Source organism: Calidris pugnax, unplaced genomic scaffold, assembly GCF_001431845.1.
Source record: "Calidris pugnax isolate Ruff unplaced genomic scaffold, ASM143184v1 scaffold196, whole genome shotgun sequence".
In the NCBI taxonomy this organism is placed as follows: Eukaryota; Metazoa; Chordata; class Aves; order Charadriiformes; family Scolopacidae; genus Calidris; species Calidris pugnax.
Window position 1 is genome coordinate 4,958,386 of NW_015091042.1, and position 24,016 is coordinate 4,982,401.

General features: G+C 38.6%; 1 protein-coding gene across 2 annotated transcripts; it reads right to left on the minus strand.

Moving 5' to 3' along the window:
• Nucleotides 1-42: 42 nt before the first annotated feature.
• On the minus strand, nucleotides 43-20,711 carry HELLS (helicase, lymphoid-specific). 2 transcript variants are annotated; one of them, XM_014956378.1, is made up of 20 exons: nucleotides 20,593-20,711; nucleotides 19,246-19,305; nucleotides 18,712-18,748; nucleotides 18,554-18,618; nucleotides 18,237-18,278; nucleotides 17,211-17,435; nucleotides 15,576-15,758; nucleotides 15,122-15,265; nucleotides 14,323-14,519; nucleotides 13,594-13,690; nucleotides 12,607-12,768; nucleotides 11,694-11,836; nucleotides 10,340-10,478; nucleotides 8,339-8,422; nucleotides 8,135-8,254; nucleotides 6,577-6,693; nucleotides 5,654-5,813; nucleotides 2,443-2,539; nucleotides 2,158-2,234; nucleotides 43-604 (listed from the first exon to the last, which is right to left on the minus strand). In XM_014956378.1, exons 1-20 carry the CDS (start codon nucleotides 20,680-20,682, stop codon nucleotides 507-509), a joined length of 2,337 nt encoding a protein of 778 aa, XP_014811864.1. In that variant the 5' UTR covers nucleotides 20,683-20,711; the 3' UTR covers nucleotides 43-506. The 2 variants fall into 2 exon arrangements, with proteins under 2 accessions (XP_014811864.1, XP_014811863.1); XM_014956377.1 differs by lacking the exons at nucleotides 8,135-8,254; nucleotides 8,339-8,422 and adding exons at nucleotides 8,640-8,759; nucleotides 8,844-8,927.
• Between the last annotated feature and the right edge of the window lie 3,305 nt (nucleotides 20,712-24,016).

A 24,016-nucleotide genomic window follows, 5' to 3' on the forward strand; every position in this document is an offset into this window, starting at 1 on the left:
ACATAAACTCCGCTTATTGAAGAAGCTGTGCTAAAAACCCTACACCTTTAGGACAAACCAGACATTTATTTAATCAAAATAATTTGCAGAAGTTAAAAAAGAGGCTACACAAGTGGCTGTTACAAAGGCTCATACTCTCTCCCTTCCAAATAAAACCGCAATTGACACTATATTTCAAAAAAAAAAAAAGTGTTTTAGGACTTCCACAGGAAGATTTTTTTTTAACACAAATTTTCCATTTTTCACCACTGATCACAAGAGCTAGCTGCAAATGTGAAACATGCTGGGTGTCTTAATTCTTTCTGAGACCCTACCGAAGCAATAACATGAAACTATCACCTGCCTTATGCTGTAGAACATGTTAAAATTCACGGGAAGAACACGAGGGAATTTGTACAAGGCCTTAAAGGAAGCATAAAGGAGCGGTTACGTGCAAGTGACTTCCCTGGAAGATGTGGTGTCAGTCCTATGTTTGTCCTGTAAAGGCTACAGGCCACGTCTGCACATTAAAACACACATTCTGCATTGGCATCTGACGATTCTTCTAGGACCTTGAAGACACCCATTTTTTCCTTTTTCATTTTTTCAGAGGTCTTCATTTGATCTAGGATTAAAAGAAAACAAAAAATCAATAATAGGTGAAGTGTCTTCAACCCTTCTATGGCAGAAATTATAAAAAAATTTTGCTTCATCAACAGTTTGCTATTAAAAGGTTGTCCTTGAAAATATTTTTCAGTTCTATACTTTAATAAAAAAAAATAATTCCACCACTTCTGGCTAAATCTGGATAGAGATAAGCAATTTTAAAATCTGCCTGAACTAGTCTTGTTTTCCTAAGAAAACAGAATGCAGGAAACCTATTCAGTGAAGTTACGAGGAGAAACACAGGAAGTTATAGCTCTTCTAAGAAATATTCTTTCCTAAATTGCAAAGTCCTACATATTGTTTTCCTAGCACTTCATATCACAATATTGCAGTTCCAGTGAATGAATGAATCATTTCAAGTTAACAACTATGTCTTAAAGGGCTGGGAGGTGGCATTTTAGTTTTTAAATTATTAACTGCAGTTAGCTGTAGTATTTAAATACTCAGTACATAATGCCAGACTAATATATTTGTATACACATTTTTTGACAACGTTAATATACTAACTTTGCTTAGTATAGCCAAGAAAAAAATAAGCAACCATTATAAATGTTGCACACTACTAACATGATATAAATGGCACCTTCTCCAGGTTGGAAGGAGAAATCAGACTGTTTCATAACCCAAACTTGCAAAGACAGAGATAGACCATATTATCGGTGCATCAAGAATAATTTTCTACATTAGCAGTCACTTAACTGAAATAAGTTGTTTTATAAAACAATTTTAGATAATCTAGGAAAAAAATATATAAGTATAGCAATTGTCCTAAGGCAAAGGTATTTTACTCAAACTATACATATCACACTTAAGGGCTGTCATTTTTACCTCTAAATTCTGTAATGACTGATTTTTTCCTGTATCTATGCTTTGAGGCCCTCCTGAAGATGCTGAAGGAAACAAAGCTTATACATTCTACTATTTAGACAAATTGGACAAGATTTTTTTTTTTTTCCTCCTTTCTCAGAAAACTTAAGGTTTTTTTAGAATATGCTGGCTTGATCAAGCAGTAGAATTTGCAGACAACCTCAAAAATTTTTGTGTGGGTTGCTTTTTTAATAGTTGATCCACTGACAAGCCATAGGAACTCTGAAGAGCTCAAATTTTTTCCCCAAAAAAGCAGACTATATTTTGAATTATGATAGTATAAAACCAGGTTTTTAAAACAAGTTTACTGAAATAAATATTTTCTGAGAATTCCTTCTATTTTGAGCAACTACAGCAACTTACAGGGAAAACTGCTTTGCAGAACACCTAATCTATGCTTTTCATTCACAGTATGCTCAGGGCATACTATGCATTAATGTGGTTTGCTGGAATACTTTTAAGTTTTGTTATTTCTTCTTCAGCAAATGCTATTGGAAATGTCAGTAAAGGGGCCAAAAGGGTCCTTCTTCAGATGTGCAACACAGCTGTAGGGAAGCAAAGCTGTGGCAGCTTTCTACAAAATACAAATTTACTGTTGAACAGAAAAAAAATGTGGAAAAAATACAGATGAAAACTCTGACTTACCAATAAGATCACTTCTATCCAAAAGTAACTCTAGATCTTTGTCACTGATTACTTTTTCTTTAGATCCTTTAACCTCCCTGTTGAGGAAGAAATAACCTCTCTTAATACAGATAAAAGCATGTTGCAGTTAGTATTGCATAGAAGTAATTTTTTCCCAAATAGCAGAATCCCTAGGACACTTTTTCCACTATGAATACCCACATCATCACTTCATAAGACAGGAAAGCTATTGACAGCTGCTTGCAAGATGCAAGTTGGCCCAAGAAAAATATGAAATCTGCATACCTCTCATAGTCTCTGGATTTCAGTAATTCTAGCAATTCCTGAGGGTCCAGGCAGCTCTTTGACTGTGTCAGACCGGATTTGCCACCTTTAAACTGATCTGTAGAAAAAAAAGACATTTTAAGAAAGTACACAGGGACAGGAACACATTCTGTGAATAGTTAAATCACTGCTGGACGCACATATCGAACAAATTACTCTTGCACATCAAAACTAATGCCATGTTTCCTTGTTTTAGCCCTCAGGGAAACACACCTTAACGCTAATAGGTGAAAAAAAGTCAGAGACACACACAGAGTTTACATGCAGGCCTTTCACCTTCTAGCTGTAGTTATGCAGAAGAACTGATTGAAACACCAATTTAACATGCACACACATGCATACACACAGAGCAGGAAAGCTGTTAGTTCTACTTACAGTAAAAACCCTGTAAATAAAGTTAGATGGTGGATGCTGAAGTTTGTTCCCTTTGTATTGTAAGCTGGTTGAAACAAAGTAAGCAGTATTAACCACAAGATAGGAAACACGTGAAAGATATGTGGTTTGCAGCAAGAACATCCCTCTTGTTTAATTGCCTAGACAAGACATGACAGAGTAATACACCCAACATAGGTGGTTGCTGGAGTTGACTGTGCCAACGCTTATCTACACACAAATCTGGATGTCAGCACAAATATCCAAAAATTATATAAGACTATTACTAACTAAAGCTAAGCATGGATGAAGTCAAGCTCAGTCTTGCACATTTCAAGGAGACAGGCAAGGCTTACTGTTCAGTGCCAAGTTTCCCCAGTTTTTATCAACATATAGCCATTTTATTAATGAGTTTTCATCGATCCCTTTCATCACACCACTGTTCTTCCCCCTGCTTTGGTTTCAGAAGTCCTCCCCACACCTTTTCCCACCTCCCTCCAAGAACTGACTGTTTCTCTGGGATGTGCACATCAGATTAAGTTCCAGAAGAGGTTTGAGCTACAGGATTCCCTCTCCCACTAACATCTCCTGCTGTGACACACAGGACCCAGGTCCTGCCACACATTATTAGTGATGCAGTCTCTCCCTTTTAGCTTTTAGTGTTTCACAAATTGTATGGCATCGAATTCGTGCTGTACAGGTCTTGGGTTGCAATAATAGCAACATAGAAAAGTACAGAAGACCCTATCAAGCATTTAACACTTTAAATAGAGGTTTATGTCCATCACTTCCTCCTAGTCTGACAACTACTAATTTAACTAACATCATGCTGGTTCTCACAGTTTCCTAGGCAACTCTATTCAATAAAACAGAAGCACAAGATGGAAAAAGTCACCTGGTGCTGAGGACAAATAAGCACTGTTTTGCAATAAATTCCAGTTCTTAAACTCCAGAAGTTGTACTGTACATATCCTACATGGCCTGACTTAAGCAAGCTCTGTGATATCCCTTCTACATTCACTCCTCTAAAGTTCCAGCACTTTTTTTAGATATTAAAAATCACAAGATCTATTACATCACCTTTACATCTATGCAGTGGATCCAAAGGTTCCTGGAGGGGACACCCCTACTTAAGCCTCAAGATTTAGATATGATTCACCAATGGTTACCAAGATAAATATTCAACTTATTGCTAAACTGAAGGCATGACCCAACTTGACACTTAGCTTCCTACCAGTGCAACTAGTTCCAGTTCCCATTCTTACTTTGCTACACAGCAGTCATCTACTATTAGAGCCCATTCTGCTTCATGCACTCATCTTGTCACTTTGGTTTTTTAACTTCAGGTTGGACCATAACCAACTAATTAAACCCCAAATTTTTCATACTTAAATTGGTCACAAGAAGGCAGAGCTCAGTTCTGGCAGTCACACCAAAACAGCAGCAGCAAAGAGGTTACAAAGATAGAGGGTAAAGGAAGCATCTAACAAAGATAACATCATCCAAAACCAAAGGCAAACTGCAGCTTCAGCCTGACAATGGTGCACTGTGCAGGAGACAGTTACAGGTGAGGCCTTGATGCCCCTTCATGCCCTCATGAAAATGCCTTTCTTCCCCCTTAATATACTAAGAGAATTTCTTAACCTCCTTTAAGCTTTAATAGAAGGCTAATTATTGTGAGAAGCTCATACCAAGTTACAAGAATTGTATCTTCAAGTGAGCTTAGTGTTTGGAAAATGCTGTAAGGAGCATGTCCAAATGACACAGAGTAAGTTATGGGAGCAAAGCAGGATTCCTATAGGATCTAAACAAGGAAAGTTTATCCTGAACAGAGACACTTCAACCCAATCACTTTCTAAAGACTACTGAGTATGACCAGCTATACAATCAAGAACACAACAAGAATCACCATTGTTCTGCACATAAAATCAAGGACTATTGTTCTATTCAGCACTGGTTAATTGTTCAAACAGGACTATTCTACTGTGGTTATAACATACTGTTCTTAAATTCAGAAGGACAGATGCAAACAGGGCACTGAAATTTTTAAGGTTGTTTTACAGCTCTAGGATTTGCAATCTCAGCCAAGTTTCTGAACCCCTCAGAAACCAAATGTCCATAGTCTTTACTCATTTTATCAATTTTAATAGGAACACTCCCTACTCAAGCAACTGGCAAAAAAAAAAATCTATTGCTAAGCTTCACATCATGACACACTGCTCTAGGTGTCATTAGGTAGACATATTGTACCAAATTATAAACTGTTATAAATTAAGCTGCAAGTAATAGACATTTTTAAAATTTGCTTTTCCATTTATATTCTGGTTAAATTAATCTTATTTTTAAAAATAATTAACTCAGACTTGTCAGCTAACCCCAGCATTTTTGATGCCAGAAGTCCAAAAACATTTGGGTCAAACAATCATCTTGCTGACAAACTGTCAACAAGCCCAGAGCTCTACTCTCTTATTGCCTGGTTTGACTTGTATTTCTTCCAGGTAGGTTCCCTGTCCCACCTCCTCTCTTTTCTTCCTTACCTACTAAAAAGGAGTAGTCATAACATGGTGATTCCAAAAATACTGGAAGTGCTCTCCTTTAATTTGCTGCAGAAATTATCTACAATGTATCTAAGGATGAATTTTGAAAAGTAATACTATATAGCCACTTTGTGGGAGGATGAAGCTTTTTGCATTTAAGAAAACATACTAAGCAGTCACAAAACAGCGCAGTAAGAGGTCTCCTCTTGAGATTTAAAGCAGGAACACTTCCTTACAGGAAATCATAGGAGAAAGATACTAACTTTTGTGGATAATCAGCTTCTCCAGCTTTCTCTTGGCAGCAGCTCTCTCCACAATCTTCTGGTCAATAGTATTTGCTGTCACAAGACGATAAACCACCACCGGCTTTGTCTGGCCAATTCTGTGACACCTGTCTTGGGCCTGCAAGTCCGACTGGGGGTTCTGAGCAGATAAAGGAACAAGTTAGCCACACCATTAACCTGCTCTTAAGAGACATACTATAGACAGCATTTTCAATAACAAGCTCTAGAGTCAGAGCAGAAGCACTAAGCAGGGCAGCTTTAGCTGAGGGTGTTAGCTGTAGGTTTGTAGGGGTTGGGATATTTTTTGAGAATAAGTTTCCAGCCGTCTCTGAAGTTGCTTTAGCTCCCCTGAAGCTGAATAGTAACACAAACAGCACAGCTGTCTATCAAAATAAAGTGAAGATGTAAATATCTTCAGTCTTTTTCTTCCATACTTCTCTTCTTCCCAGCCTCCGGACTCACAAGAGCAGCAGAATCCTAGCCAGCTAAAACACACGTGGCAAGTCACAGGAGGAAATTCAAGGGGGTGGTACTAACACATGGCAGCTGTTAGAAACAGGGAACCTGTAGAGGGTCTAGCAACACTCAAATTGAATGAAGGAAATGTATCTTCAACTGTAACAGAAAAACCCTTCCTGCTTTTGGTGTAACTCAGGGGCAAACAGGTGAGTTTTGGAAACCAGCTCTAACATTGTATTTGATAGACTAGGGACTTTTAAACAAGGGTGCGTATTTCCTATGTAACAAGTTTGCATACACCACTCAACTCTTATCTTCATGTAACACCTCATTAAAGTTACAGAAATGGTCTATACCATGATGGGTTAGTAAATGATTATCAAAAGCAGCAATAGAGAAAGCATTTTATGACACATCACTAGGATAACAGTCTGTAAACGTACCCAGTCACTATCGTATATGATAACTGTGTCTGCTGCAGTTAAGTTGATGCCCAGGCCTCCAGCTCTGGTACTCACTAAGAACAGGAAGACTTCAGGGTCAGTATTGAATTGATGCATCTGGAAGAGAATTTGTCTATTAAAAAGCAGCAGATGAATCAAACACAATGTAGCTTATGTTTTGAGACCTGTGTTTAAGAAGATGAACACATAAAACACAGCATACTCTGTCAGAGGCCAAACTAAGGCTTTAAGCAGCATTGTCTGCATTTGGGATAGGACAAGACCAAGAAGTGACTTTATTTTCTTGTCTGATGATTCCAGTCAATGAGTTGTCTAACACACAGAGCAGAGATGACTATAGTGAAGTATGGCCCAAATCACATTCACCTCCACATAACCTACCACCCAGTAATGAGGAAGGTGAGCACAGTCCAAGCTGACAGAGCCTAAAAACATATTACTTCTCAAAACAAGCAACAATCTAAAGTATTGATGCCAACTCGACCGTAACTTCCAGCCACCCTGTATACCTCTGCCTCTTCTGCAGCACCAGCAGCAAATCATGCAGCTGGGAAGACCCTTGCTGAACTTCATCCTACCACACTGTGGTAAGGACACAACTCCTAAAAATCCGCACAAGCCAGCAGTACAAAGTTTTACAAGCTTATTAAAAGCCACTATAGCTTGCTGACATATTGCTAGTTAGGCCTTTCCTCTGTAAGATTCAGCTCTAGCAACCTAAGGGCTTAGGGGTTTGGTTTTCCTCAGCCACATTGTGGCAAGAGGGGAAAAAAAAAAAAGAGACAAAGGGAAGCATAATTTGAGCTAGATGATCTGTCATCTGCCACTGGTTTTCCATATCTTCATGAACATACATAGTGCATACTTTGGAGGCCAGATGGCAATCGCAGCACAGCCCCTATATATATCCTGCACACTTCCTCCATATACACATTGCTCTTTTACATCTCTGCAAACCCCCAGAGAGGTGGTTTTCCAGAGCCACACTGCACAGCCACTCTTTATGATAAATATATGCCTCGGTCATAAGGCATTCCGTGGTTATTTGAAGCCACTACAAGTATGCAAGACCAAAGGATTGCACTGGAGCAAATCCAGATGCAATTTCAGGCTCAAGTTACAGGTGTCTCACTAGGTACAAAACCTCACTTCCTGGAAATCCACTTTATTTGGCATTAGATTTGCAGCACACTCCCACAGATGCTAGCATCACATCCTAGATGTTAAGAAACAATACATGCAAGGGTAAAACTGGGATTAGCATCTGCCACAATCAAGATGTATTACATACTTCACATTTGGGCAACAGAGTACTTGAGCACCCATCCTTCTAGGCATACCCCAAGACAATGATTAGTAACACATTTCATTGCTTCAGTATTTTTGAGCTGCAGAGACTAAAGCAGCAGGAAGGATCTCAGTTTTCAACAACATAATTTGCCTATTCAAGGTTAAACATTGTGCAAAATCATGTTCCAGTATCACAGGAATAAGAAGAATTTGTTAACAGGCTCAAAGGGCATGAACATCTACTCACATTTTCTTCTCTCTCCGAGTAGGACATAGAGCCATCCAATCGACTGAATTTGAAGTCTCTCAGATAGCAGTAATCCATCAAAATGTCAAGCATTAGAGTCATTTGTGAGAATAACAAGACCTACAAAACCAGGAAGATTCCTTAGGACCATTTTTGGCTCATAAGGAGACAACTATGCCCTTCCCCTAATACCATTAGCTTTACCTTATGTCCCCTCTTTTTCAGCTCCGGAAGCATTCGATCCAAGAGCAGAAACTTGCCTGAATTCTTTACTAGATCTTCATCAACCTTGGAACAGAGGAGAAGGGATCATATATTAGGATGGAAGGATACCAAAGGTTTCCCCCACTCATAAGCACCACCAAAAGCTGTCTGAAAGCTTCTTGCAGAAAACAAGCTTGCGCCATCTTTTTAACTAAAAGCTTTAAGATTGGAAGCAACACTAATTTTAGCAAATCTAAGAAGAATTTGTTAACAGGCTCAAAGGGCATGAACATCTACTCACATTTTCTTCTCTCTCCGAGTAGGACATAGAGCCATCCAATCGACTGAATTTGAAGTCTCTCAGATAGCAGTAATCCATCAAAATGTCAAGCATTAGAGTCATTTGTGAGAATAACAAGACCTACAAAACCAGGAAGATTCCTTAGGACCATTTTTGGCTCATAAGGAGACAACTATGCCCTTCCCCTAATATCATTAGCTTTACCTTATGTCCTCTCTTTTTCAGTTCGGGAAGCATTCGATCCAAGAGCAGAAACTTGCCTGAATTTTTTACTAGATCTTCATCAACCTTGGAACAGAGGAGAAGGGATCATATATTAGGATGGAAGGATACCAAAGGTTTCCCCCACTCATAAGCACCACCAAAAGCTGTCTGAAAGCTTCTTGCAGAAAACAAGCTTGCGCCATCTTTTTAACTAAAAGCTTTAAGATTGGAAGCAACACTAATTTTAGCAAATCTGTTAAATAACGATGGAACTAAATCAAACCCCACCATTTCATACGCATAAATAATTTAAAAAAAAAGAAAAACAAACTAGTTTTCATCCTATTTCTGGAAGGAGAAACCCCGATTTTAATTTTTCCACATGAAAAAGCACTATTGTTTCTTTCCTACCTTGTAATTAATGCACAAGGCTTCCACCTACTGGATATGAGGAAGCACTGCTGAACAAGTTACTACACATCAGCCAAGTGACAAAAGTTCACAGAACAAGTTTTCACACTGCTACTTTACACCCCTCTTCTGCTCAACTGAGTTTGTTAGATCTAATTCCTGCTACAGGCAAAGAGCAGTGATTTAGAAACTTTTCAGCCACCTTGGTAAGTCCTAATCCATTTTCCTGACCAGGTACTAGCTCCTGCAAGTGATGTCAACTGTAAAACAGTCTGCATTTTCTACACATTAACTGATTTCCTTCCCCTCATCGCCCAGACTGGGCTGCTTTTTATACACTGACTTTACACTGATAAACTTCAATAACTTGCTCCTGAGTGCAGCTGCATCTGTTATCACTCACTGAACAGGAAACATGACTACACATGCCCACAACCTTACATTTAGAATGTACAAGCAACTTCTAGTTTTTCAAGATTCTTTCAATTCAAATTACTTCATACTTTCCTAGACTGCCAACTGCTTTTTGTAGATAATATTAACAGCTGGCCGTTATGATATAATTCAGATTCTTTCCTTTTTGGGGAGAAGAAAGGACGCTGTATCCTCTGAGCAGACCACTCTGTTGTACTTGGTTCAGCCCTTCAACATCTCACACTGAAAAGTTATCGCGACACCTCTTGTGGCGTTTACAATTTATGCCATGAACAGTTTGCCAAGGTCAGCAGTTTTTGTTTAGAAAATTAACTTTTGTGAGGAGAGCTTGAGGCAGATCCTAAGACACTTCCAAGTCAATGGAACCCAGCTACTGTTTTAATTCAATAACTATGCCACCCCTCATCTGCTGGGAGCAAAATGAAGAATGCTACCGCATCATTATACAAAGGCTAAATGGGCCCAGAGGCTGAACTGGTCTCTGCTGCTGCAGGAAGCTTCAAGTAGTGATTCAGCCACACTGCTGGAATTTAGTGGGGAGACGTATGCCAAATACATTGAAAAGATCATACTTTACTGCCAGCAGATCACAGTCTATTGCTTTTTAATGCCCAGAATAATTTTTCTCATGATCCTTTGAAAAGACATACCTTGAATTGTTGTGTAGCAGGGTCCAACGGATATTCAATAAGATAGGGGTGATTACAGCATTTCCTCAGTAACATCATGATATTCTGCAGTTTAAGGTTCACCTCTGAATCCATGGGAATGCTGACTTCTACCACTGGCCTTGAAAAGATACATCATCTTATTAGCACAGAAAGTGTCACCTTATTGTGCTACAGATATTGAAGAGAAAAAAATCAAAACCAAAAAAAAATCAAAACCAAAAAAAAAAATCAAAACCAAAAAAAAAAACAAAGCAAGGGATTCACATGCTGTGTCAAATGTCCTCAAAATCACTCATAGTTAGCAAAGGTACTACCAGACAAAACTTACGTTTAGTGCCAACACCTGCCACCAAAGGCACAAGTGTTTATCATTATTGGTTCAAAATACAAAAGGGCAGTCAGTAGCAATCAGAAGCAGAAAAAACAACTTGTGCAAGTCACCCAACAGAAAAGGGAACAGACACAAGCCTGCTCTGGAACAAGTGGTCAGATCTCCTGCAGAACAATACAAAAAAAACAGCTCTCTGCCTACTCCCTTTTGGCCACACGTACACATTGCAGGTTTCACAACAGATAGAGATATTTAGCTCTTCCAAATCTATGTGCCGTCTCCAACACAAGGGATCTATGCATATTATAAAACTAATACAAATATTTAAGTATCTGTTCTTGCAAAGTACACTGGACTACAATAAGAATCTGCAAAATAAATCATAGAATGGTTTGGGTTGGAAGGGACCTTAAAGATCGAGTTCCAACCCCCCTGCCATGGGCAGTGAAATCTTCCACCAGACCAGGCTGCTCAAAGCCCCATCCAGCCTGGCCTTGAACACTTCAGCCCTGAAGATTAATCTGGTTTTCCTTATGCCCAAGAGACTCCCAACCAATTGAGAGCCACCAACAGACCTTACCAAAGCCAGGAACAAACAATTTCTCAGATTCTGCAGTCCTGAACCTCAACTCTGATCTTAATCACCTGAAAGCGACCAATACCTGTCACCAAACCAGCAATAACCATGCTGGCCATTTGGGTTCCAGGCCTCAGCTCATGCCTGCATTATTTCAGGAAATTTAACAAGGCAACTACTTCTCCCTTTTCTCCAGTCTTGAGCCTAAACTTTGCCTCAAGTATTCCTGAATAATTCTGCAAAGACCTAGGAGTTAACTCTAGTTAGCACACCAGCATTATCCCTTGTCCTGCCTTTGAGCCTATGAAAGATACCTACATATTCTTCTCCATCAATTTAAGTAAACCTCTGGAAGCAAACTAAGATGTGGATATTCAGTATAGTAAATAAATATTTTTCAAAAAGGAATCTTTGAGGGCAGGTACCTCTCTTTTTCTACTTCCTCTTGCATTTTGCTGATCAATTTTTCCAAGTCATCAGGCGAATCATTATGTTCTTCACGATAATCAACCACTTTTCGGCTACGGCGTTTGGGTCGACCTGTAGGACTCAGCTCAACTACTTCTTCCTGGGGGGAAACGATAACATTGCCATCAAAAGCAGAAAAGCTTCAAATTCAAAGGCCTAGGCTGACCCAAGAATTCCCAATACTGAAAGAGGTCTCAGTGACATTCATCATGCAATACCTAGACTAAACAACTTAAGTTTTGCCAAGTAGAAAATGCAGCCCAAATTTTTAAAGTTAAATAACTATAGATTCTGAAAGCTTCTGCTTGATTTTTAATTTTAATTGATTTTAATTTTACAGCAGAAGCTGTCAACCCCATGTTGAAAGCTTCTACTTGATTTTTAAAGGCTGCATTAGTACGTCGCTAATTTTACAGCAGAAGCTGTCAACCCCATGAAAACTCTAATCTTTTTCCCACAAGTAATCAAGAATATATTTACACAGATACTGTATTAATTCTGTCCGCTAAGACCAGTCACAGCAACTGCCATTGAAACAGTGAGATCAGACAGGAAATTTAAGCAAAAAGTGGGTTTAGTTACAACAGTAATAAAGCAATACCAATGGTTTTTTTGCCTACAAACCATTAATAGCCAGTGAAAACTCTAATCTTTTTCCCACAAGTAATCAAGAATATATTTACACAGATACTGTATTAATTCTGTCCGCTAAGACCAGTCACAGCAACTGCCATTGAAACAGTGAGATCAGACAGGAAATTTAAGCAAAAAGTGGGTTTAGTTACAACAGTAATAAAGCAATACCAATGGTTTTTTTGCCTACAAACCATTAATAGCCAGCACATTTCTAACATCCCCATTAGAAGATACCTCATTATTTCCTAACAGCTTGGTGATGGTGCGATTTACAATGGCAGTATAGAAAGTTTCTTGCTTCTTTGCCAGGGGTGCATATACCACAACTTCTCGTTTAGGAGGAACCTCAAGAGCAACATCAGACTTCAGTCTCCTCAGTAAGAAAGGTGTCAGAATCTGAAATGTTGAGCAGATGTGTTTCAATTACTCAAAGCTCTCAACATGGCTAGTTTAAAAAACAAGAACAGCCCCCCCAAAACTCACAAACAAGTCTACTGATATAATGTTATTTTGACAATTTAAAGCAAGGGAGTTATTTTGCAGAGATCCACATTTAATTTTTTAATATGGATGCCTACTCCAAAACTTTTACACACTTTTCTGCGCATGCTGGTAACACAGGTGTTTAAACACCACATCCATTGACATTTGAAAAATGTTGAAGTGCTTAATAAAAGGTGCAGCAGTAACTACATTACAGACCTTTCAAATAATTTTCATTAACTGAAAGGAATTTATTACGAAACAGCTCATTTTAGTTATATTTCTTAATCAAGGTATTCCAGGAAAGCCTCAATCCTTTAACCAAAATAAATAATGAATTGTCATTGAGAATTATACCTAGAGGATATAATTTATCTCTCTCACAATCACTAATGATGGTAAAACCACAGTTCTGCAAGCAAGTTATCTTTCAATGATAATTCTTTTGGCAAGCAGAAGTAAGAACTGCAATTAAGTCTGACTTCTCAATTCAGTTCCAAGAATAAAAATGAATCATTATCAAAGAGGTATATTGTTCCTTTCAGCATTTATAAGGGCTGTAAAGATTGGAAAAAAAACCACACCACGCAACACAACAAATCTAAGGAAGTCCAGAAGTGCCACAACAAAAGCCTCAGGCCCACATTTCTGCTCCACAAGATTTTGACACTTCAGAATTAATGGTCAATGCTAGAAATAAACCATGAAAAAAAACCCACACAAAAAAAAAGTAAAAACCTGATGCAGCATATGTAAGATGTTTTGCTCCCTTTCTTTAGCAATAATATCTTCAGCAGTTTCTGTAATGCTGGTAATATCAAACCAGGATTCAAAGCTATAAAAACAAAAAAAAAGGAAGAGTTTACTTCTTAGCTATTATTCCTCATTATTTAAGTATACTATTCTTCTCTTATCCTGCAATTTAAGAAAAACAAAACATGAATATTCACCATGAATACAGGGTATTTTTGAAATATCCCTGTCAATTCAGATGCTTGAGGTTTTAAGTGATCGGTAAAAATACTTGTTTTAGTTGGAATATTCACTATGATCTATTACATTCAGTCTAGACACTAACTTAATTCCAAAATTAGCATAAAGACTGTTCTGGCAAAGTTCTTCCACTTCACCTCCTGCTGCTTCAGAAAAGGATCTCTCTCCCAGCCTCACAGAGCTTTCTCCAGCACCAGGCACTTAGGATTAGATAAACGTCTCTTCCCCACAAAATGCTCCTGTCCTAGCTCAGAGTTGAGCTTCCACCACTATCCATAGACCTGACAATTACTCCCTTACTTTCTGAAACAACTAAGTGTGAAAGCAAGACACATTTCAAAGCATCTACCACCAAATAATTATACCAAATTACAACCATACCATAAAACGGCTCTTCACAAGTTTGATAATTAGTCACAATAACGCCCAAACAAAACAAAGGGGAATAGTTCTCACCATCAGATCATAACCTACCTTTTTAAATCATCAAACACATCTGGCAACAGGAAGTTAAGCAGTGACCAAAGCTCTGCCAAGTTGTTCTGCAGGGGAGTACCAGTCAACAAGAGTTTATTGTCCGCATTAAATCGTTTCAGTTCTCTGATAAGGCGGCAGTTCATATTTTTAATCCTGTGACCTTCATCTACTATTAGATATTTCCAGAAACAGCTCTAGAAAAAGAAAGGGTATTTCAGGTAAATCTTAGCTTTACTCCATGAAAACATGTACCAGGTAAGGCAAGCAGCACTAATAAGACTGTCTAATACTGCCCATTACAAAGGTTCTATTTGCTGTTGTTCCTCACTTTGCCAGACTAGAAGAGTTGAGTCCAAACAGTTAATGCCACACATCTGCTTCATGGTGACTGCATTTAGAAAGCTTAGGTGATTACGACAAAACTCTTACAAAAAACTCATTTCACCGAAACAATTATTCTGACTTCAATCATCATAATTATACACGAAGTGTAGCTTGTACCACAGGCCCTCCCTCACCATCACCTACAGAGAGGCAATGAGAAGAGCAGGTATGCTGTAACTATCCCCTTGCTTTACTTTTTGGATAGTGTTCTGATTGAAGAACTTCTTAAGCATAAAATCCCAGAGGCACTGCTACCAAGGAAAAAGAAGTGAATGCCACTATAAATGCCATAGTATGACACTAGTTGTACAAATAGCATGTGAGTTTAGATTTTTTCTTTACTATAGCGAAATGCACTGCGATTAATGATGAGACATTCCTCCCATCCTAGGGCTTTCAGAACTTAAGCTACCTGCAGGGCATTTCTGTCTCGCATTGCTATTTCAAAGGAAGTAATGACCACGGGATGGATTTGCAGTGATCCTTGTCGTTCGTGGATTTTACGGACCAGTTTCCGGCGTTCCTGCTGAGGTCCATGATAGAGCATTAGTGGAATCTGAAAGAGAAGAGGTTTAGAAGTCTGGTGAACTAAGCTCATTAAACCTAAAGAAGATAGTAGAGATAATTAGCTTTGTAGAAGACTGTAAACACATCACAAGTCATGGCACAGTGTGTAGTAACCACCTTTGTAGAAGACTGTAAACACACCACAAGTCATGGCACAGTGTGTAGTAACCACATAAACAATTACAATTAGACTGATGTTCTACATAAAGAAAGTTTCAAGGCAAAGAATTAGAGTAAGAATTAAATCATTTGTTCTTTTAAACCTAAGGAAGAAAAAGAAAAAGCTTTCTTTCTTTTACCTTTGGAGTAAATCTCTTGAATTCAGACATCCAGTTTGGAAGAGTAGACAAAGGACCACATACGAGGAACGGACCGGGGACTCCTCGCTCCACCATCAGTGCTATTGTTGCAATACACTGGATTGTCTTTCCCAACCCCATTTCATCAGCTAAAATGCCATTAATACCATTTTCCCAAAGCATCTGCATACACAGAAAAAGAAATGTAAATGAAAAACAGCCAACACACCTTAAGAACAACAGACATCTTCAGGAACACAACACCTGTAAAAACTCTCTACCAGGCACATTTTATATTAGACAAGTAAGATTTCTCCATGATGAAAATAAATACAAGCATCTCACAAATCCCAGACATTCATACCTAGATGTATGTGCTTCTAGCCAATTAAGTGCATGACTAGGAGGCAAAACCCAGAACAGTATCAAAGGAAAGGATGTAAATTAGTGTCCTAATCAAAACGAACTGCATCAGTACAGCTCACACTACCCAAATTTTCACTCATCTCAGCCCCAAAGAATTCCCTTTTCTCCCCCTCTAAAAGCTCAGGTTATTGTGCTGATTTTTCGGTTTTATCTGTTTAAGTAGCTTCTATAGGAACAGCTATCTCACCATAGGAAAAAAGTGCAATTCATGACCAACACAGCCAGGTGCTCTAGCAACAGCTCTTCCTGCTGACACTGATAACAACTTCTCACAAAAGAGCAGACACAGAAGCACTCTGTGGCTACTGCATTATGTATCTTTGGCTAGTATTTATAAAAAAAATATTTTAACTGAGCTGTTTGTTCCCCTCCCAGAACAGGCCCGCCTTCTCTGACACCTCACAGTAACAAAACAGAGTGGATTTAAGCAGCACTCACTTGTGAGATCAGCCTAAGCCTGTTAAAACAGGATACATATGCTTGGGGCAGGGGGAAGAAAAAAAGAAAGAAAAAAAAACGTAATGGAAATATGAGATCATTAGCAGAATGGAAATTAGCTCTCTTTGGCTCTGATAATTAAAAAGCAAACTCGTTCTAATTTGGCTTGCAAGCAAAAGCAGGTAGAAGTTAAATATTTATGTGGGCAATTTTTATTTCAAGTTTCTTCAGTTTTTTTATGTCAAATGCTGAAGGCAAAAAATATTTTTAAAACACTGTGTTAATATTACTGTGTAGATTCCAAGGGGCAGAGAATGGAAAACACTTTTGTGCCAGGCCTGCAAGGCCATGGGTCTTTAGAAACACCTACGGAATAGGTATTCAAAACCTTTGAGAGAGAAACAGTAAGACTGTCTCATAGTAGCACGTATAGTTCTTCTGCTTTCACAAAGTATTTCTAAGAAGAGGCTGAAAAGACAGTTGAGTTGAACATGAAAATAGATATAGAAAGGGAAGATGGAGAACACCAACCAGAAAGTCTAAAGAAACATTTACAAACACAGATATCCCCCCTGTGCTGAAATATTTTATCTGCTGCTTGACAATTTTTTCCAAACACCAGATTCTCGTATCATGAAAAATCATAAGGAACTGTCTCTCTCTTCTTCACCTTCCCTGTACCAACTATGATTATGGTCTTCCAGTGTCTCTTCCCTTACACTTCTCTGTTTCCAGTCATCAACAGATTGAGTTTCACTAATTGCTCCATACCCTTAGCCACTCCATGCCTTCCACTTGGTACCACCGCATGACACCCCCAGTAAAAATCTTTGGCTGCTGAAAAGGCACTGGTTGTCCATTAAATTTCCGCACTGGATCAAGGAATTGCTTGGCACTGTGTCGTACAGCCTGACACAATCTATCCTTAATGACACTATTGGAGTCGCCGTTTTTCTGCAGGTTTTCTGGACACAGGTTGTCAGAAGAGCTTTCATCCTATAGAGGGAAGTTCAAGGAACACATGCAGGTGACAAGTGGAATGCACACCATAGCCTAGCTAAAACATACTTTTGCCCAATTTACATCTGTCTTAATGTGAAGTAAGCCAGCCCCTGATACAAAGACTTATTTTGAGTAACTGTCAACTCAAAAGTAGAATTTATTTTTAGGATTAATATTACTATATAGGTAGATGTCAACATGCAAAATTTCAATGCCTTATATGCATTCTTTACTCCTTTAGAACTTAAGAACAGTGATAGTTACTGAAGCGATGGGGCTTATGATTTTCTACCCATAAAAGCAAGCAGACTCAAACCTTCCTCACAGCAGCTGGCATTTATACAGCTGTTTCCCTTCTGTAAGTGGATTCTAGAGAACATTGGAAAGAAATTTATATTGTGCATGTAGCTTTAAAACTACAGCAGAAGCAGAGGAGACCACATGTGTTAACTTCATGCTCAAATGCTTAAAAAATACTATGTCTTAAGGTCTTACACAGAAACACAAATATTTCCTAGTAAATTTCTATTTACATTTGAAACTATGGGTTCTGTGAAGTAAAGACACATTCAAATTGAGTGTTTAAAAAATTAGAAGTTTCACCTTGAATTTCTAAAAATACGTATTTAAGTGTATTCACCTGCACCACTCCTTTAAACTTCTAATTCAGGACTTCAATATCTAGCAGAGATGTTTATTTACAGGAAAAGTTTAAAGATATGCTATAAAGTATAAAAAGCCTTCCACCCCTTTGGGCTTAACACACTTAAACTGCAGTAATACATGCCAACATACCTGATTTTCCACTTTGCTCTTTTTTGCCACTGATAATATTTCCTGCAAACAAGGAAAAAAAAAACCTTTGCTTACACACTTTTCAACCTTAAAGGCTTGTGTTTGTATTTCATGAGATCTTTTAATTGTAGGATCTGGACATACTTTAAAAAGCTTTCCCTACATCATCATTAATCATACAAGGGACTCTAAACAACCACACACCAGTGAATGCATTCCAATTACAAAGGGTAACCAAAAATTTGACTGGTAACGTAGTCTCTTCACAGCTTGCCTCCCCAAAAACTTTAAAAAAAAAATTTATAGTTGTGGCCTACCTCTTTGGACATAATTTCTGAGATGTTGTATGTCCCATCTTCTCTGCCTCTCTTCTTTTTTGCACCTGTCAGATAACATTTGAGTTTATACAACACATCAAACATTAAAGAAGCTAAAAACACCTGTACTGAGAAAAGGCAAAGCCTAATAACATTACCTGATTTCTCCTCTTTGGAATCAACAGGATTTTGACCCTAGAAAATAAACATGGGAAGAAGTCAACCATCTTATGCATCTTGAACTATCATGACACATAAAAAGACGTAACCAGCCTCAAACCATTCAAAAGCTTCTTGAAATACTTTTACTATTAAGCAGTTTTTAAAAATACAGCAAAAAAAAAAGGTCCCTGCTTATCTTTATTACTCAGCATCTGGGCTGAATAAACAATCATTGCAAAAACAAAAGCCCCAAGACAAATCCAAACCACTTTCTTTAGTATAAATCAGTCAGAAACACCTCCTTAAGATGACTGTCATTGCATGCAAATTTTTAAGCACTTGTATTAGTCTTCTTATGATTAAAATAAATATGGTGTACTAAAAAGAACCTGCAAGTAAGTACTGGCTAATCTAACTTTAGTTTACCTACCTTGATCAAAATTGTCCTCCTGATTTGTCAGACTTCTTTTATTATTTTATTTTTATTTTATTATTTTATTCAGGAAGTTGCATAAAATAGCTAATCTTACCTTGGCAGATTTTAGCATCATCTCCCTCTTTCTTTCTAACTTCTCTTTCCTCCTTTGTTCCTAAAAAAGAACCCAAACAAACCACACACATTTCTTATCTTTCAATAACACCCAGGAGAGAACTACCCATTAGAGAAGCGATAATTGGCACAGATAGCATTGGTAGAGTTCTGTGTACTCTACAGATTTTTGTTCTTGCAATCTCACTAAAAGCCTCTATTCTGATATAGTTTAACATGATAAAGCAAAACCTGGCCAGTGAATACTTTAAACACTTAAATACAGTAATTTAGAAAGACTCCAAGAAAAATATTTCCAACTTCAAACTCTGGACTGCATGTTTTCCATGTCCACAGCTCCCCTTTAACTTCCACATATTACCACTCGTGTACATTGCAGAACAGAGAGCAATGTAAGCAGCCTACAATGCCTTTAATGAAAAAGTGCTTTCATGTCTTCTAAGAATTTAAGATTTTCATTCCATCTACTATTTCTACTTGCTGAAAGCAAAAGGACCTGGGAAAAAGGTGTTAGAGAGCCTGATATTTGTCAGATGGAGCAAGACTTACTACTGAAACAGACATCCTCTCAATGCAGTAACCACAAATTCAAGCTGACACTTAAAACTAGAGAAGTATTTTAGAAAGGAAGTTCCCGCAGTCTGTGTCACTTTTATGAGAATGTTGTTGCCCAGAATCTTTTCCTAAGAAACTTCCTCTCCCTCAGTCATAAACTCTTACAAGTTTGTCCATAAAGGTACACTTAAGAAAGTCAAGATAAAGCTAGACATGAACTCAGCAGCCCATGGACTAAAATAAAGAAAACACATCAAATCGTTTTATGGAAGCTCTTGTTTGGGAACAGCATCAGATCACTGTAATTTATAAATTTGTTTGAAGGAGGTCTGCATTAGCATCCTGAAGACACCCTTCATCCTCAGCCTTCAGTAATTAGCACCAAGAGGCTCCAGAACTCCCTGCTTGTCCATTCTTTGTATCTTCTATCCTCCCTCCAGGTTTTCTAGTTCCCTTAAACTTTGTTTCTTGTTCCAAATACTCATTTTATCTCCTTAGCACTCAGGCCAACAGAAGAACTGTAAAGATATCAGTGCCACCTTTACACTGTGATTTTAAATTATAGTTCATGCTCTCCCCAGTTTAATTAATTGATTAACTTACAGAATAAATTCTGAATATTATGTAAAGCACCACCTCATTCCTGGGCAGTAATTCCTGTACATTTTTTACTTCAGTTCAAACACCAGGATGGAAAAAAAACCCCCAAACAAACAAACTAAAATCAAACACATGGCAGCCCATCTTAAGAATTGTACAAGAGTACACCTACCTCCAGCTGCTGCTGTTCCATTTTGGTTAGCAGGAATTTGGAATAGATGTTGCTTTTTTCAAGCAAATGTTGAAGCCTTTTATAGCGCATTTCACTTGACTCCCTGTCCCAAGAAGCACGAGCCTGGCCAACATAAAGAGATGCCAAGTATTTATACATGTGTCAGAGTTAATGCTTTTAATATAATGAAGGGTTCTTTTACAGGATAACTACAGTTGTCTCACATACACACAACCTTTCCCTTCCAGTCATTATACATCCATGATTCATGAGTGTATAAACTCACATGTACCTATGAAGTGCTTTAAATGGAAGTAACTTGGGGTTACATTCACTTGTATATATAAACAGAGCTCTGCAACACACACGCCTCTGGTGCAGGAGCACAAGGCATTCAAGGGCTCAAAGGTATCTCAACTCCAATTTAGAGGTTTGGAGTAAAATAAAATTTAAGTTTATTTTCAGCCTGCAAAATTTGGGAGGGGATAAAAACCCACCTACCTGGCAAAATTCAACAGTTTCCCAAGCATTAGTTGGGACGCCTCCACGTGCCATTTGCACACAGGTACAATTTTTCATTACAAACAAGATATTCCAAAAGTTACAAAACCATCACGCCTAATTTACAGAGGTCAAGTCAATTCCCAATGTGAAAATGTAACTTCTCTTTGCTCTGCTTACAAAATCCATGCATGCTTTTAAAAGTAACATCTGTTGAATTAATCAAGGCTGTGCATTTAAAAGTTTGCAAATTACTCTTTAAAATTTGTAACAGGGCTCAATTAACAAGTAAAAAAGCATTCACCCACCTGCATTCATCTGACATGGCCTGTTAGACTGAGATATCAAACCAGTAAAAAGGTGTAAATTAGCAACTCCAAGAGAAACCCCAGAAAGGCAAGATGCAGAGCTTTACAAGATGCTTATCTACACCACTGCCTTCAGAAAAAACATTGGGGGAAGGGTATGAAAAGACAGAAAGGCAAAGGAATCTTCTGAATCTGAGTAACAGGAAGGAAAAAAAGGGTATTAGCTGAATCATGGGATAAATAGTGTGACACAGAAAAGCAGGAGGTGTTTCTCTCCCTCAGAAATCACACCTTTATTTTCCACAATTAGTACTCTGTTATTCTTATCAGGTAGCTATCACCATGTTCTTTTATGAAAGGAATATCTATCTCCACAAGTTCTCTAGGGGGAAGAGACTGCCTTCTGATGACTCTCCATACAGGTCTTTTCCTTCACTTCATAAGTACCTGATCTCAGAAAGACCAACCCTTGATTGCAAGGCCAAGAGAGAATGTAAATAAAATTAAACTAGTTCATTCAGCACATTGTTATCGCTCACTTTTTATTGGAGTGCACACAGCATCCTTCCATTCATTGGCCAATCTGAAGGACTGTTCCCTTGACCAACTGTGAAAATTTCAAGAAAGAAAACTCCAAAAAGATGAACAGCACCGAACTCTTACGGCTTCTCTACTTTGACCTTTGAATCAAACCTTCAAGCTTCAATAAAGTGGGAAATTTTCTTTCTCCCTTTTTGACTGAAGAAATCAAGAATTTGCCACTCTCTGTCATCACTCACATATTTCCATAGTGGTGTTTTGCCATCAGCCCAGAGAAAGAACAAGTGACTCCTTTGTTGAACTGCTGAAGAAATCATCTGTCAGGGGGCTTGCCCAAGTGACAAGCATAAAAACCCCACAAGCTTCAAGAATATCAACTGCCCCCAAGATGCCAGTAAGCCTGGGTTTAACATGAGTGACTTCCCTCGGTCACAGGGACAGGATGACAGAAGCAGACAGGACAATGGAGCGATACCCTTGCTGTAGGCAACTCTGTGTATTCTCAAGAAATAGAGAGAATACAAAAAAACCCAGCTCTATCACACTATAGCACTATTGCAGAAGTGATTGGTTGTGAAAGAAAATAAATTCTAAGTCCTTTTCTCAATAGTTCCTGTGCAATGAGATAATTTGCTCCACAAGGATTTCCTCCTTACCCTCCAAAAGCATTGCCTGCAAATTTTCAGTTCCAAGTCTCATCAAGGAACACCTGAAGAGAAGTTCAGACAGGCTGTATCATGACTTACTGTTTGCAAGAAAAGAAGACTCTAAGATTTCTGGGAAAATAAAGTATTATTTTCCAACTACAGTACCACAAAACGCTGCAGTCTGAAAACGCACATTTATAAATCACAACTTCTCTTAGTCAAAAAAGAAAGTAATTAAAATTAGTTCCAGGCCTTAGAAATTGTATTTTTCATGCCCTTAGGCTTCAATTTTTAAGACATGGGAAAAAGTAACCCTGGTTTCTCAAGTACTTTGAGCAATAGCATTAGTTATTTTAGAATACTAGCCTCAAAAGAGTATTTAAGAGAGGAGTTCTTTCAAGCTTATATTTCCTTATGTCTGAAAAACAATACCTTATATGGTATTTTGATACCTCGATAATTTATATCAGCAGAGGTCTATAAGCATCACGTTTTCATGTTCTCTCCCCCAAACAGATTGGTTAGTATCAACCAATGCTTCATACCAACATGGGAAAACACTCGCAGCAAGAGAGAAATGAAAGGTAATCACTTAATGACTATGTCACACGTGTCAGAGCTGTATCATTTCCTTGAAGCTGTCTGTGTTTACTGCAACACAAGCAGACAGAGGTACACAAAGCAAACCCCAGCTCTTGGGATGATTACACGTACATATACCTTTCTCCTGGCAGCCACACCAGCTCCTGCTCCCCTCACCTTCGGGGTGCCTGCAGGACCGTGTGCCGGGAATGGCATAAGCCCCGTCCTTTTTGGCTAGCTTTTTTTAAGCCAGGCCACCTCCTCCATGCCCCTGCTGCCTAAACTAATACCTGCTACCGAAAGAAAGGCATAACCGGGCTTATATCTGGGAAGGATAAGTCGTATTTATAGAAGTGTCCGGCAGAGCCTTCATCAAGTTGGTTGTTTGGGGGGGATTTTTAATAACAACAAGGAGCAAGATGAAGAGAAACGTTATGCACACAGAGAAAAAGCAAACAGAAGGAGAATGCTGCCTTTGGTATTTCAGGCAGGAATTCAGGAGAATGTGAACTAACTACCCTTTCTGAAAACAGGTTAAAGTCACCGTATCTTAGATTTTTAGGGTCGGAACGACAGAAGTGAAGAGGCAGCCCTTTCATCGCAAACTTAAACGTGTATGAAATGCAACAGGCTTTTGCTGACTGGCAGGGCACACCGTTAGCCTTCAAAAAAAAAGGAAAAAAGAGAAGCCTGCCGCTGATGCTCAGAGGCGTCCGTGAAAGGCAGCCGCCTCCCGCCACTCCGCCCGCCTCCCACGTTGCTTTGTTTGGAAACCGAAGGGGCCGCAGGACACCGGGCCCAGCCCCCCGCCCCCGCCCAGCCGCCTGACGGCCCAGCCAGACCCAA

Bases quoted from the DNA above. Each gene is read 5' to 3' on its own strand.
- HELLS (XM_014956378.1), bottom strand. From the start codon at position 20,682: ATGCGCTATAAAAGGCTTCAACATTTGCTTGAAAAAAGCAACATCTAT. The intron at 8,423-10,339 runs GTATGTCTTTTC...CTCTGTTCCAAG, and splicing joins CTGCTACACAACAATTCAAG to GTTGATGAAGATCTAGTAAA. The intron at 8,255-8,338 runs GTAAAGCTAATG...CTGGTTTTGTAG, and splicing joins TGAAAAAGAGGGGACATAAG to GTCTTGTTATTCTCACAAAT.